Source organism: Chiloscyllium punctatum, chromosome 25 (assembly GCF_047496795.1).
Source record: "Chiloscyllium punctatum isolate Juve2018m chromosome 25, sChiPun1.3, whole genome shotgun sequence".
Lineage (NCBI taxonomy): Eukaryota > Metazoa > Chordata > Chondrichthyes > Orectolobiformes > Hemiscylliidae > Chiloscyllium > Chiloscyllium punctatum.
This window is the reverse complement of record NC_092763.1, coordinates 71,082,188-71,096,942: the sequence shown is the minus strand read 5'-3', so window position 1 is coordinate 71,096,942 and position 14,755 is coordinate 71,082,188. Positions and strand designations below refer to the sequence as shown.

Sequence of the window (14,755 nt, the reverse complement as noted above, 5' to 3'; positions counted from 1 at the left end):
GGTGCGCTATCTTGAGAATGTAACTTAGAAGATGCTCTGGGATTTACATATCAAACCAGCATATGCCATTCTAAAAGAAGGATGATTTAACCTAAAATTGTTTAATGTATCATTCATGACACTGGACTCCTTTGGCTATAAATTCTGTGATCATGATCTTATCATCCACAACCACCTGATGAAGGAGCATCACTCCGAAAGCTAGTGCTTCCAAATAAACCTGTTGGACTATAATCTGGTGTTGCATGATGTCAAACTCAAGGGATATTCTTTGTCATGTGCCATTGTCTAAAAGGTCTAGTGAACTCCTCAGAATGGTGTGTCTTCCTAAATCCAAGAGAATTGCAACCTCTTCCTAATGGCTGGTATAAAATTATTCCTCCTTTTATTTTAGCAGAACATTCTAATGGCTTCTGTATCCAGAGCATGCAATGCATCTAGTCACTGTGGGGAGAACAAATCAATTCCATCCTCAAAGTAGTCCTCAGATGAGTTGTTTTAGTACAAACTCTGGTCACCAGTATTAGATCGAAGTATATGTCCAATGGATATGGCTAATGTTCAATTAGACTGCAGAAGGAATCAAAGATGTCCAAAACTGGACAATCTATAAACAAGCATAAAGATAAAGGTTTATAATATTTAGGTGCTTTGTTACCAGAGCACCACATCTAATAAAGTCCACTAAGTCCTCAAGGGTGGAACACGGACTCTGGAAACATGTAGAAATATTTCTCCACTCTGACAATCTAACATCAGCCCTCCGAAAACTGGGATACAGGAACCAGAATCTGACAGAATAATGTTAGTCACTTTAACTACTCCTCCTTTTTAAACATGTGGGATTATGTGGCAAATCCTCAAACATTGATGGGTTAAGTGACGTGGTGAAAGTTTATATTATAACAGCAACGGGACCCGTGAGTGAGTTTACTTTATCAATTTAAGCATAGATGCAACTGTCAAATCACTACAGGTTTTTCTTTCTTAGTATTTTATTTTTTTCTTATTCTTACAGCTTGCAGACCCTTCCAGAGGGGCAACAGGTTGCAACAGATATACACATCAGGAATACAGTTTTTAACAACATTTTAATGCGCATAAAAAATAAACCAAAGTTGTAGGTTATATTTCAGTCTAAGCTCAGCCTAGTACTGTGTCAATTTTAATAATTAAACAGTAATGCTTCTTTACAGTTACCATATTTCCATTTCACGATGCACCCATTTCGATAGGAAAATAATTAATGATTTTTTTTATGGCAAGCGCCAACAATTAAAGAAACTTCTCAAAGGTCAAGTAAGGAGACTAAAAAAAAGAGTGACAGCATAGAAAGAGAACAGGGAAAAAAATCACAGGCAAATACACCAATGTTGATAAGAACATTTGTTCAGGAGTTTATTTTAACATGTTCTTTAGATATCATTTCTGGATAAGTTCTCTTCATCACTTTAAATACTCTTATCTGTGTGGCCCTGTCATATAATCACTGTTTCTGGGACCACTTCTTGTGGAAGATCCACTACCTCCTTGACAGTTGCAGTTGGGGCAGTGGTGATGGTGTGGAGGAGGCCGGTGATGGTGGACCGAAGAGCCCGATGACATAGAAATAGCAGAAGCAGCCGCCATCATGGGCATGGAGAACCACGGATTGCAAAATGGCAACAAGCTGGCCAGGTGTGCTTGGGCGGCCGCCGCAGCAAGGTCAGGGTACATGCCTTGGAAACCTGGCATCCCCATCATAGGTCCAAAACCAGCAGCCATGGGGGGCATGAGATGGTACACTGAGGTAGCTGAAGTGGTGCTGCTGGTCTCCACAGCATGATTGCCAGCCCGGATCAGGCCGCCATGTTGTGACGGATGAAACTGAGTCATTTGATTTACTTTAGTGCTTTGCTCTGTAGCTATATGGTCGGCTGGTCTTACTGCAAGGGCAGGGGGAGCCGGATTGCTAGGACCATTTGTGTTCCCAGTATTGGTAACTCGTTGATTGCTGAGGTTACTTTCAAATGCAAATTTTTGCTCATTTTCCCTCGTAGGTGATACTAAGTTGTTCTGCTGTACAGCTAATGTCTGTATTAGTTGTCTCGGGCCTCCTGGTGTCCCCCCACTGACAGGGAAGTCACTATTGGAATCCCCTTCTGTGCAGTTAAGATTAGGAATCGCACTTTTAATGCCAACTCTTCGCTTCATTCTGGGCAGCAGGTGAGGGTAATCTCTTCTGAAATTCAGGTTATGGTAAAACTGAAACTGAAATGAAAATACCATCATTTTATTAATCACCAAATGGATATAACTGACTTAACCTTTTCAATTTTGAATTCTTTTGGAAGCACTGTAACTGGAGCACATCCGAATGTTGCCTTAGCCTTACAGGGCTGTTGCTATTGAAACATTAATCACTTTCTTAAGCATCTGAAGTACATTGGGTTGCCAATATATTTCTAGTTGGATGAATCCCTGAATCTATCATCACATGACCTGCCTACAACCACTCCAAGCTCTTAGGAGCTCAATTGCCTATTCCTGTTCCTACTTTCTATCTTTCTATGTTTCCAAGGGTCCATCCTTGTGCCATTTCACCTTCTCACACCAATTGAAATGCAAAGACTCGTGATCTGAGTGAATGACTGCCCATCATCAAACCGCCCTTATTTATACTCTTAAACTAATATTCGCAAGAGCTCAAGAGAAGCATTGTTAAAAATCACAATTTTCTTCATGTGTATTTTTTTCTCACAGATTGCTCACCGCAGTGTCTTGAAGATTGTTTTTAAACTCCTGGAGGCTGCTGAGCAATTCTGAAAGATCGGCTGCTCTCGTTATACATGTTGCAGAGGCTTATCCTTTACTAATGGACTCTGTACATTTTTCAGACAACTTTTCAAATGATTAACTAAGCTTTCCATAAGCAGTCCACAACCATTTCAGTAAAACAAAGTCCCTCCATTTTATTTCAAAATTTCAATAAATGCAAAGTACGATGAAATTCAAATTTTCACCGTTAATAATTATTCTTCCTCTCCCCATGCTATTTTTATGCAACGTGAATAAAACAATTTTTTAATTTGTATGTCTTGGGTGATGATAAACAGTGGTGAAGAAATATCTATTGCCCGTGTCTCTTTAGATGTTAAGAATTAACAACGTAATAAAGGGAACTGCAAGTCTAATAAAGGCTAGACCAAAAGTTTAGAGCAAGATTTCTTCCCTGGAGTGCATTTGTGAGCCACCTGGATTTTTAAAACAATCCTGCATCTTTCAATATCTGTACATAATGAGGAAAATAAACTTGATTGAAAGATTGAAATTAGGAGAAATAGTAAGCAATAATGCTGATATGTGTAATCCTTGGTTAACATTATTGTTACTGGCATTTGTGTTAGGACAAGAGATGTACAGCACACAACCAGACCCTTCGGTCCAACTCGTCCATGCCAACCAGATATCCTAACCAAATTAGTCCCATTTGCCAGCACTTGGTCCATATCCAGATGCCTTTTAAATGCTGTAATTGTACAAGCCTCCACCACTTCCTCTGGCAGCTCATTCTGTACATGCACCACCCTTTGTTGCCCCTTTGGTCCCTTTTATATCTTTCCCCTCTCACCCTAAAACTATGACCTCTAGTTTGCCTGACAAACCTGTTAGAATTCTTTGAAGAGGTAATACATAGATTAGACCAGGGAAATCCAATGGATGTTATCTATCCAGACCTCCAAATGGCCTTTGATAAGGTACCTCATGGGAGGCTGTTGAGTAAGGTGAGGATCCATGGTGTTCAAGGTGAGCTACTGGCATGGATTAAGAATTGGCTGTTTGACAGAAGGCAGAGAGTTGGGATAAAAGGTTCTTTTTCAGAATGGCAACCGGTGACAAGTGGTGTCCCGCAGGGTTCAGAGTTGGGGCCGCAGCTGTTCACTTTATATATTAATGATCTGGATGAAGGGACTGGGGGCATTCTGGTGAAGTTTGCTGATAATACAAAGTTAGGTGGACAGGCAGGTAGTACTGAGGAGGTGGGGAGGCTGCGGAACGATTTAGACAGTATAGGAGAGTGGTCCAGGAAATAGCTACTGAAATTCAACGTGAACAAATTCGAAGTTTTGCACTTTGGAAAAAAAGAGTACTGGCGTGGACTATTTTATAAACAAAGAGAAAATTCATAAAGCTAAAATACAGAGGGATCTGGGAGTGCCAGTCCAGGACTCTCAACTTGCAGGTTGAGTCCGTGGTTAAGAAAGCGAATGTAATGTTGTCATTTATCTCAAGAGGGTTGGAATATAAAAGCAGCAAAGTGCTTCCGAGACTTTATAAAGCTCTAGTTAGGCCCCATTTAGAATACTGCATCCAATTTTGGGCCCCACACCTCAGGAAGGACATACTGGCACTGGAGCGTGTCCAGCAGCGATTCACACAGATGATACCTGGAGTGGGAGACCTAACATGCGATGAACAGCTGAGGATCCTGGGATTGTATTCATTAGAGTTTAGGAGGTTAAGGGGAGATCTAATAGAAACTGACAAGATAATGCATGGCTTAGAAAGGATGGATGCTAGGAAGTTGTTTCTATTAGGTGGGGAGACTAGGACCCGTGGGCACAGCCTTAGAGTTAGAGGGGGGTCAATTTAGAATGGAAATGAGGAGACATTTCTTCAGCCAGAGAGTGGTGGGCTTATGGAATTCATTGCAACAGAGTGCAGTGGAAGCTGGGATGTTAAATGCCTTCAAGGCAGAGATTGATAAATTCTTAATCTCAGAAGGAATTAAGGGATACAGGGAGAGTGCGGGTAAGTGGTGTTGAAATGCCCATCAGGCTTGATTAAATGGCGGAGTGGACTCGATGGGCCGAATGGCCTTACATCCACTCCTATGTCTTATGGTCTTAGTTCTGGACTCCCCCACTCCAGGGAAAAGACCTTGTCTAATTATCCTATTCATGCCCCTCATGATAATTAAACTCTATAAGGTCACTCCTCAGCCTCTGATGCTCCAGGAAAACAACCCCAGTCTATTCAGCATCTCCCTGCAGTTCAAATTCTCCAACCCTGGCAACATCCTTATAAATCTTTTCTGAACCTTTCCAAATTTCACAATGTCCTTCCAATAGGAAGGAGACCAGAACTGCACACAATATTCCAAAAGCGGCCTAACCAAACTCCTGTACACCCGCAACATGACCTCCCAACTCCTGTGCTCAATGCTCTGACCAATAAAGGAAAGCATACTAAAAGCCTTCATCACTATTCTATTTACCTGCGACTCTACTTTCGAGGAGCTATGAACCTGCACTCTAAGGTCTCTTTGTTCAGCAACACTCCCCAGGACTTTACCAATAACCGTATAAGTCCTATTCTGATATGCTCTTCCAAAATGCAGCGCCTCACATGTATCTAAATCAAACTCCATCTGCCACTCTTCAGCCCATTGGTCCATCTGATCAAGATCCCGTTTTACTGAGGTAACCTTCTTTACTGGAAGAAAGTGAGGACTGCAGATGCTGGAGATCAGAGTCAAGAGTGTGGTGCTGGAGAGGCACAGCTGGTCAGGCAGCATCTGAGGAGTAGGAGAATCGACATTTCAGGCATAAGCCCTTCATCAGGAATCTCCGAAACATCGATTCTCCTACTTCTTGGATGCTGCCTGACCTGCTGTGCTTTTCCATAACCTTCTTCATTGTCCATTGCACTTTCAATTTTGGTGTCATTTGCAAGCTTACTAACTGTACCTCCAATGTTCACATCCAAATCATTTATATAAATGATGAAAAGTCGTGGACCCAGCACCGATCCTTGTGGCACTCCACTGATCACAGGCCTCCAACTTCAAAAGCAACCCTCCACCACCACCATCTGTCTTCTACCTTCGAGCCAGTTCTGTATCCAAATGGTTGGTTCTCTCTGTATTCCATGAGACCTAACCTTGCTAACCAGTCTCCCATGAGGAACATTGTCAAACGGCTTACTGAAGTCCATATAGATCTCGTCTACTGCTTTGCCCTCATCAATCCTCTGTGTTACTTCTTCAAAAAACTCAATCAAGTTTGTGAGACATCATTTCCCACGCACAAAACAATGCTGATTATCTCTTAATCAGTCCTTGCCTTTCGAAATACACGTAAATCCTGTCACTTAGGATTCCCTCCAACAACTTGCCCACCACTGATGTGGTGTAAGTGTAAGAAATATAACAATTGTAAGAACTCAGAAAAGGTTCCAGCAATTCACAGTTTGTTTCCTAATCTTCTCATGTCCACAGCAAATCTGGAACCAAACCATAAGGAAAAACATGAAGCATATTGGACAAATCTGCCCATAAGTGGGGAGCACTGAACATTTGTCAATCAAGCTGCAACTTTAGATAAAACTAAGCCTAAGCTGCATTCGACTAACCCAATCAGTTAATATCAACTGAATACGACTGAGAGAATTGATTAAACAACTCATGGATCTCTTTTGGCATTGCCCATGGAAAGTTAGTACAAAGCAAATTCCTCTCAGGGTACTGAGATTGCTACAGGTATCAGTGGTTAGGATCAGGAGTCTCTTATGCTGTAAGTGAGAGCTGAGAGTGTGGTGCTGGAAAAGCACAGCAGGTCAGGCAGCATCCAAAGAGCAGGAGAATTGATGTTTTGGGCATAAGCCCTTCATCACTTTCTCCTGTTATGCTGTAAACAAGGAATGGTGGTGTTCAAATAAGGAGTGCTAAATGTACATAACAAACTTGATATAAATTGTACATGTTTTCCTGCTTCGATATGTTAATCCACAATGTATTGTTGCGAATATTTTTAACCACTCTAGTACATGGTTCTTCCATTATTTTTTCTTTTGTGTGTTTTGCTCTCTGTTTTCTGAACATTGTGATTTTTCGGAGGGCACTGTTCAAAAGGGACCTCATGACCTCACCTGACACCACTCATTCTTCGTGCGTCATCCAGACAGTGATTGTTGGGTGGATTATGTGGTCAAAGGCAGCATCAGCCAACATCAGTACACACTTAACAGTGATCCGGCTAGAATCCCAAATACATTTTAGTCACAAGTGCAATCACTTTAGCTGAAGTCAATTATTCAAGCACATGAGGAACTAAGCTTACATTAAACCTTGGCTTTCTGGCTTAATAATCCAAAACAATATGCATCTACAAACTGAGCCATCTGATTTTAATTGTTATGAATGCATTTGGTTTACATATGGTTCAATATGGAGATCATTCCTGGTTGCTGTTTAAGAACAGGGTGAGTCCCATTTTTACAACCCTTAAAAGAACACAATGTGTTGGGTATATTTCTTCAGCAATCTGTCTGTTGCATAGTCTGTTGCATATCTACTTGGGCAGATATCGCATTGACATGAATCTCCAACACATTCTCTCAATTGCAGGTCTGTTAATGAAAGATGTCCAGCCTCCAATTCATTCTGACATCACAGATAATATAATTAACGTAGCAACAGGGAATGACCTACTATGGCATCATCACCTTAGCAACAATGTCAGTCACTATAGCAGGTCAACCTAGTAAAAATGTACAGGTCAGGAGGTTGTGTCCATTTATTCCATGAGTGACTCCAACCTGGTCATAATCTAGGAGCATTGTGATGATCAAAGTTGTGAGTTAAATAAGATTACATAGACAGCTAGCACTTGCCCATTATTCCAAAGACACACCATTAAAGACTAAAATTACCTTTATTAACTATGAACGTAAGGGGAATGTGGTTGATCAGAGGATAAGCTGGTCAATAGGCTTGGAACTAGTTCTGTTAGAATGCTGTTGGCAGCTTGGAATGGCTCTGGTCACATATAACAGGCAATTTTGATAATCATAGGAAAATGCATAACTTCCTTATAAAACTACCATTGAACTCTACCATCTACTTTACTCTAGGATTAAACAGTTTACTTAAGCCGGGCACGACAGACTTTTCAAAAAAACATATATAAATATTTTGCTATTTGCTCACAACAACTGCTGGCAGTGTTAAATGCAGCTGATTGTTGTTGGAACTATTATAAACATGACCTAGGAGGCAATAAACCACATCCCAAACAGACAGTCTCAGAAATGTTGAGCATCTGCTGCTACCGATTGAGGTTGACCTTAAGCCATCCACCTACATCTCCAGTAGACTGAGGTGTCTCAGAACAGAAGGCAATAGAGGTTTGGGTTTTGGAGGGGACGAGGGGATGGGGGTTGTGTGAAGGAGGGAAATGTGCGTCCGAGCGACATCAGCGACAACAATTGTTTGTTACTCTAATACTTGTTTTTGCTTTGATGCGTTTTGTTTCTTTTTTGTTCTACCTTGGTCATTGAAACTGCTCCTTTTTCTTCAGCAATGAATTCAGAAAGAGAGGCAGATCGTTGAAAATCTTGGCGGATTTTGCTAAAACCATACAGATTCAGCTGCCGAATGAAACTTTTCATGCAGTCAGTTTCAAAAATCCTAGAGGGACCGCGCCGCTCCAGCACCTCTTTCTTAAAGGATTCCTCATCTATAACTACACAGTTTCCACCCTCGTCCCACCGGATGGATGCAAACTGATCGCTCTCAACGATTTTCCAGAGTTTTTTCGGGAAGGTAAGTGACATAAGGTCAGTGTCACCTACCTCCTCGTAGTAGACCAGCCGGGGTCTTTTTAAAACCGACTCCTCAGTCAAAGCTTGGAGAGCATTTTCTTCCAAAATTGTCCTCAATTCCGAGTCTCCTGATGCTGTCTGGTCACACCCGGAGCCGGCTGAAAGCACTTCATGTGTTTTGTCAGGAGAGTGAGGGATTTGTTTCTGATCAGAGCAAACAGCGTCCCCCGCTGAAGAATTTAAGTCACCTTCAGTGTCGCTGTCCTTTTCCACTTTGATGGTTTTCTGAAGTGCAGACATTTTTTTTTGCTTGTATTCAAATTTTGGAAAGAACTGGGGGTGGGGGGTGTGTTGGGGTGGGGTGGGGGGGTGCTGGGCGGGAACAAGGGGGAGAAAAAAGCTGCTGAAGGTGTTGTCCTTTATTGGTGCCACAGGGAAATGTCACAAGGCTTCCACGCCGCTGATTGATTTTGGGTGCACCACACAGGAGCCGGAGCTGGGACGGAATAAGTTGGCTGATGTGGGCGGAAAAAAATACATCGTGAGGAGTTCCAGATCGTCATAAAACAAAACCACCAACGCGCTCAGAGCCGTCACAATGCGGGTTGCCACAATCCACGGGCCGTCACAATAAGGAAACCTTCACCCCCACCCTGGAAAAATACTGTCTATCCCCCCCCCCCCCCCCAACACCCACACCCTCGCTCCCTCACCTCTTCCCCTTTACACAAAATCCTGAAAAACAAAAGGGCTGGAGATCAGAAACGAGGAAGGAAGGCTCGCTGGAACCGAACTCTGCTTTCTCTGTCTCCAGACCCGCTGAGTTTCTCCAGCAATTTTCTTTTCAACAGCAGAGTTTCAGCGCCAGAGAGTCTCCTGGGCCTGAAGCTTGTTAAGATTTTGCCTAATTAGCGAAAAGAAGAATCCCGTTCAGAATCTCCGGTCTGATCCACGATTACAGAGACAAAACTAATTAGTGGAGTTAAGAAGAGGGTTATTTTTCCCTCCCTCCTGCAGGTTCATCCTGCAGCGCCAATTCTGCTCACCAAAAGTGAGCCACTATGCACTCACATTCCATGCCCAGCTCCAAGCTAGCGAGGCAGGCATGTTACCCATTTAAAGTTCGAGAATACGTGGTGATTGTTTCGTCCTCAAGACCTCTAATCATTCGCTTTACCAGGTAAAACTGCGTGGCGGATGAGCGCCAGCTATCCTGAGGGAAACTTCAGAGGGAACCAGCCACTAGATGGTTCAATTAGTCTTTTGCCCCCATACCAAGATCAGATGACGGATTTGCACGTCAAGACCAAAAAGTGTGATGCTGGAAAAGCACAGCCGGTCAGGCAGCATCGGAAGTGCCTGATCGGCTGTGCTTTTCCAGTTCCACACATTTTGACTCTGATCTCCAGCATCTGCAGTCCTCACTTTCTCCTTGCATGTCAAGACCGCCAAAGACCTCCATCAGCGTTTCTTCAAATTATAAATTTATATTTACTTTTCGATGTGCTGCCAATCCTTTCATTGTCCTCATCAACAGTCAGAGAGCTTTGGAGCCTTACCAAAATCCACTGCATGGAAATCCGCACACGAGATTACATTCACATCAATGTAACTATCCAATAAACCTTTCTTCAAAATGACTTCAGACGAGTATAAATCGCCGAGGGCACCGTTTTGCCTTATGGAGAAAGCGTGGCTCATTTTGCAAGATACACTGACCATTGCCCCTCTTTGAGCTATAAAATAATTGCATCAATTGCTCCTGAACCACATGATCACATTCAGCAGCATCAAAGGTATCCCACTCTTCAGTGAATATAATTCTGAATTAATCTCAGGTCAGCCATGCACAGAATTTCATACACGGTCTGTTATGTCATCTTCCTCCTTGGGATTATCCTGAAACTGCTCTGCCTTACTTGCTGTCTCAGGTAAACATTAACTGGTGGGAGAAGGGTCTATCTGTGATTCTGGTCACCATGCTCTCTTAATTCATTGCATATTTTATTGTATGCTTCTCCTGCATTCCCAACAATAGTTCTCTGTGTCAATGATCAAAGTTGATTTTTTAAAAAGTCTGAATCACAAAAGTCTTATGGCGGAGAAATAGACCATTCACCCCATCATGCCAGCACCTGAAGTTGTACAGTATGGACACAGACCCTTTGCTCCAACTTGTTCATGCCAATCAGATATCCAAATTAATCTCATTCATTTGCCACCATTTGGCCCATATCCCTCTAAATCTTTCCTTTTCCAGTACTCATCCAGATACCTTTTAAATGTTGTAATTGCACCCGCCTCCACCATTTCCTCTAGCTGCTCATTCTATACTTCTGCATGAAAAGGTTGCCCCTTAGGTCCCTTTTATATCTATCCCCTCTCACCTTAAACTTATGCCCTCTAGTTTTGGACTCCGGTACCCTGAGGAAAAGACCTGCTCTTCAAACGTACATCACTACCTAATGCCAACCTCTTGCCTTTTCTCCATACCCTTGCACATTATTTTCATTCAAATAATTGTCCAATACTCTGTTGAATGCATCAATTGAACATGCCTTCACTACATCTCTGAGCTGAACATTCAATTCTTCAACTACTAGATGAGTGGGAAAAGATTTTGTCTCATAGTAACCTTGTTTCCTTCGCAAATCACTTCAAATCTATGTCCTCTAAATTTTGTCCATTTTACAAGTGGGAACAGTTTCTCCCTATCTTTCCAGCCCACGCATGATTTTGAAAACCTCTATCAGATTAAAACAAAAACGATGAAAATAAACCAACCAGAAAATGTGAAAGGTTTACAAGTATTAGAAAGGAAAAGTGTAGCTAAAGTAAATGTTGGTCCATTAGAAGCACAGACAGGAGAAGGGGTGAGGAAATTAAGGAAATTAGCATCAGCAGAGACAAAGTACTGGAGAAACTGAAGGGATTAAAAATAGACAAATCCACAGGACCTCATGGCCTACATCCTAAGGTTTTAAAAGAGGTAGCTGCAGAGATAATGGATACCATAGCTATTCTTTTCAAAGATTTCCTAGATTCTGGAATGGCATCTGCAGTTTGGAAGTTACCAAATGAAACATATATTCAAGAAAGGAATAAGAGAGAAAACAGGCATCTACAGATCAGTTAAACTGACACAGTCATTAGGAAAATCTATTATTAACTTATATCTAAAACACCACACACAAACACATAAGGGGCTTGAAGAAAATTTGCATGTCTTGAAGTTTGTAAACAAGAGATAAATGAAGAAAGTGGAATTCAAAACTGTAGAAACCCCATATTTATCTTTTTAAATTAAAAAAACTTCTGGCTGGATGAACTTATTAAACTTGAAATGGAAATGCAACTGGCCAAAATCTAAGAAAGGTGATACTTGCAGTTGTTTAGCTAATGAAGAGTCAGCCTTTGACCTGTGGTAAACTACTTTATGATGGTGTGATCCAAATTATATATTCTTTGAATGAGAATGGGACATTCATTCTCAAAGTATGTCGTAATATAAAACTACAGATACCTTCTATCTGATGGCCAAACCTTCAGAAATAAGTATTGCTCTGCAGAACGCAAATTGCATATTTTGATTTGCAAATCAGTAAGGATGAAGAGTTATCCCTGAGTTACGTTAATGGAATAGAAAATCAGCGGTAATGTGTAACTGATGATTTGCTGGCATAACCTTTCACTTGATTGGCAAAGACCAACTTCCTCTCTTGGCTCACTATTTGGCAAAGACGAGATAGATTTAAGTCTAAAAACAGCAAGTGCTGAAGAAACTCTGCAGAAGCTGCTCGTACTGTTGAGTTTCATCAGCACTTTTTGTTTCAATTTCAGATCACCAGCATCTGCAGTAGTTTGCTTATATTGTAAGTGTAAATGTACCCTTAATGATCAAGAAAGCTGCTAACATCAACACCTAGAGTCAGAAATTAGGACTGATTACTGAGACAAGGTCCCGCAGAGATGAAAGTCTCCATGGAACACTAACTCAAAATGAATCAGCTCCTTGAAAAGAGAAAATAGCAACAACAAGAATGCCCTGTATGATGACTCATCACATTTACTCCTGAACTGCATCAGATTTCTGCAGATGAGTTTCCGCAGATTTTTAAGAATAAAGTACATTCTCAACAGTACACCGGTGTAATTACATTCTAAACTGCTACAAATGGTAAAATAATTTAGTAACTAATTGAATTCCAGAAAGAATGATGGCAAGTTGTAACTCAACTCTACAGAATCTTTTAATAAATGTGGAACTGAAGATCCCAAGGGGAAATCTCACTTTGGAACTTGAAATAGCGCTAGAAATTTCATTTGGAAACCATTCGTAGCAGGGTCACAATTCTTGACGTTCCACAGTTTTTTTTGACTCCTCAGTGAGCTGCACTATGATCATATAATGTGACGTCAGGCAGACGACAGAGATTTGGGGATGGGTGGCAGGCGCCATGGTTGGAACAGCAGAAGCCTGAGAGAAAATGTCTTTATTCTTCTAATGTGTAAGCAGTACTGTTTCTGTACAAATTCAGCATCAGTGTATTGAAGGAAGTCATTCAGCCCGCACAAAAGCAAAAATCTGAGGATGCTAATAATCTGAAACAGATGCAAAAGATCGAGTCATAGAGGTCTATAGCATGGAAACAGGCCCTTCAGCCCAACTTGCCTATACCACCCTGTTTTCACAATTAAACTAGTCCTATTTGCCTGCATTTGGTCAATACCCCTCTGTACCTATTCTATCCATGTATCTGTCTAAATGTTTCTTCAATGATGAAAATGTACTCGCCTCCACCACTACCTCTGGCAGCCCATTCCAGACATTCACCACCCTCTGTGAAAAAAATTGCCCATCTGGACCCTTTTGTATCTCTCCCTTCTCACCTTAAACCCATACCCTGTAGAAAAACCCAGCAGATCTGGCAACATCTGTGGTGAGAGACAGAGTCTCAAGTCTGGTCTGACTTTCTTCAGAGTTCTGAAGAAGAGTCATACCCGACACAAAGTTAACACTGTTTATTCTTCACAGATGCTGGCAGATCTGCTGAGTTTCTCCAGCATTCTGTTTGTTCAATTCAGTCCGTTACACCTTCAAGAGAAATGCAAAATTAACTCATCCTATTACCTGACCCTCTTTCTACAGGCCTGAATCTAATTCCACTGAAAATATCATCCCTTTTTTTCGCCCTTACAAATTGAAATTGTCTTTCATCTTAATTGCTCATGACAAAGTATTCTATTCTTCAGCAGTTCTCAGAATAAAAGATATGTCCTTAAAACCTTCTCTTTCGTGAGAAATTTAAAATTGGTGCCCACTGACTTCTAACTTAAGGAAGAGTGATTTGATGTGATTTATTACTGTTACATGTACCGAGATACAGTGAAAAGTATTGTTTTGTGTGCTAACCAGACAAATCATATCTTACATAAGTAATAGAACAGAATGCAGAATATAATTTTACAGCTACAGAGAAGGTGCAGAGAAAGATCAACTCTAATACATGAAAGGTCCATTCATAAGTCTGATGACAGCAGGGAAGAAGCTGTTCTTCGATCTGTTGGTGCGTGTTTTCAAACATCTGTATCTTCTGCCCGATGGAAGAAGGTGAAAGAGAAAATAACTATGGTGGGAAGCATCTTTGATTATGTTGGCTGCTTTCCCGAGGCAGCAGGAAGCATAGACAGTCGATGGAAGAAAGGCTGGTTTTTGTGATGGTCTTGGGCAGAGCAGTTGTGATGCATCCAGATAGGATACTTCCTATGGTGCAAAAATGAAAACTTGTAAGAGTCATTGTGGTCATGCTGAGTTTCTGTTGCTGTCTGAGGAAGTAGAGGCGTTGGTGTGCTTTCTTGACTGTAGTGTTTATGTGGATGGACCAGGATAGATTATTTATGATAGTCACTCCAAGGAGCTTGAAGCACCATTGCTACAGCCAGGGGATGTTTTCCACTCGCTTCCTGATGTTGATGACTAGTTCTTTCATTTGCTGACAGTGAGAGAGAGATTGTTGTATTTACACCATGCCACGAAGCTCTCTATTGCTTCCCTATACTTTGTCTCATCGTTGTTTAAGATCCAACCTACCCTGGTGGTGTCATCAGCAAACTTGTAAATGGAGTTAGATCTGAATTTGGTCACACAGTCATGACTGTACAAGGATTATAG

The 14,755-nt window shown here is 41.4% G+C and overlaps 1 protein-coding gene across 1 annotated transcript; it reads right to left on the bottom strand.

Moving 5' to 3' along the window:
• Positions 1-1,135: 1,135 nt before the first annotated feature.
• On the bottom strand, positions 1,136-8,883 carry LOC140495672 (heat shock transcription factor, Y-linked-like). Its single transcript, XM_072594661.1, has 2 exons — positions 8,308-8,883; positions 1,136-2,250 (listed from the first exon to the last, which is right to left on the bottom strand). Exons 1-2 carry the CDS (start codon positions 8,881-8,883, stop codon positions 1,462-1,464), a joined length of 1,365 nt encoding a protein of 454 aa, XP_072450762.1. The 3' UTR covers positions 1,136-1,461.
• Positions 8,884-14,755: the final 5,872 nt, after the last annotated feature.

Coding starts and splice junctions, on each gene's coding strand:
- LOC140495672 (XM_072594661.1), bottom strand. CDS start 8,883: ATGTCTGCACTTCAGAAAACCATCAAAGTGGAAAAGGACAGCGACACT. Junction 2,251..8,307: donor GAGCAGTTTCAATGACCAAG/GTAGAACAAAAA, acceptor TTTTCATTTCAG/TTTCAGTTTTACCATAACCT.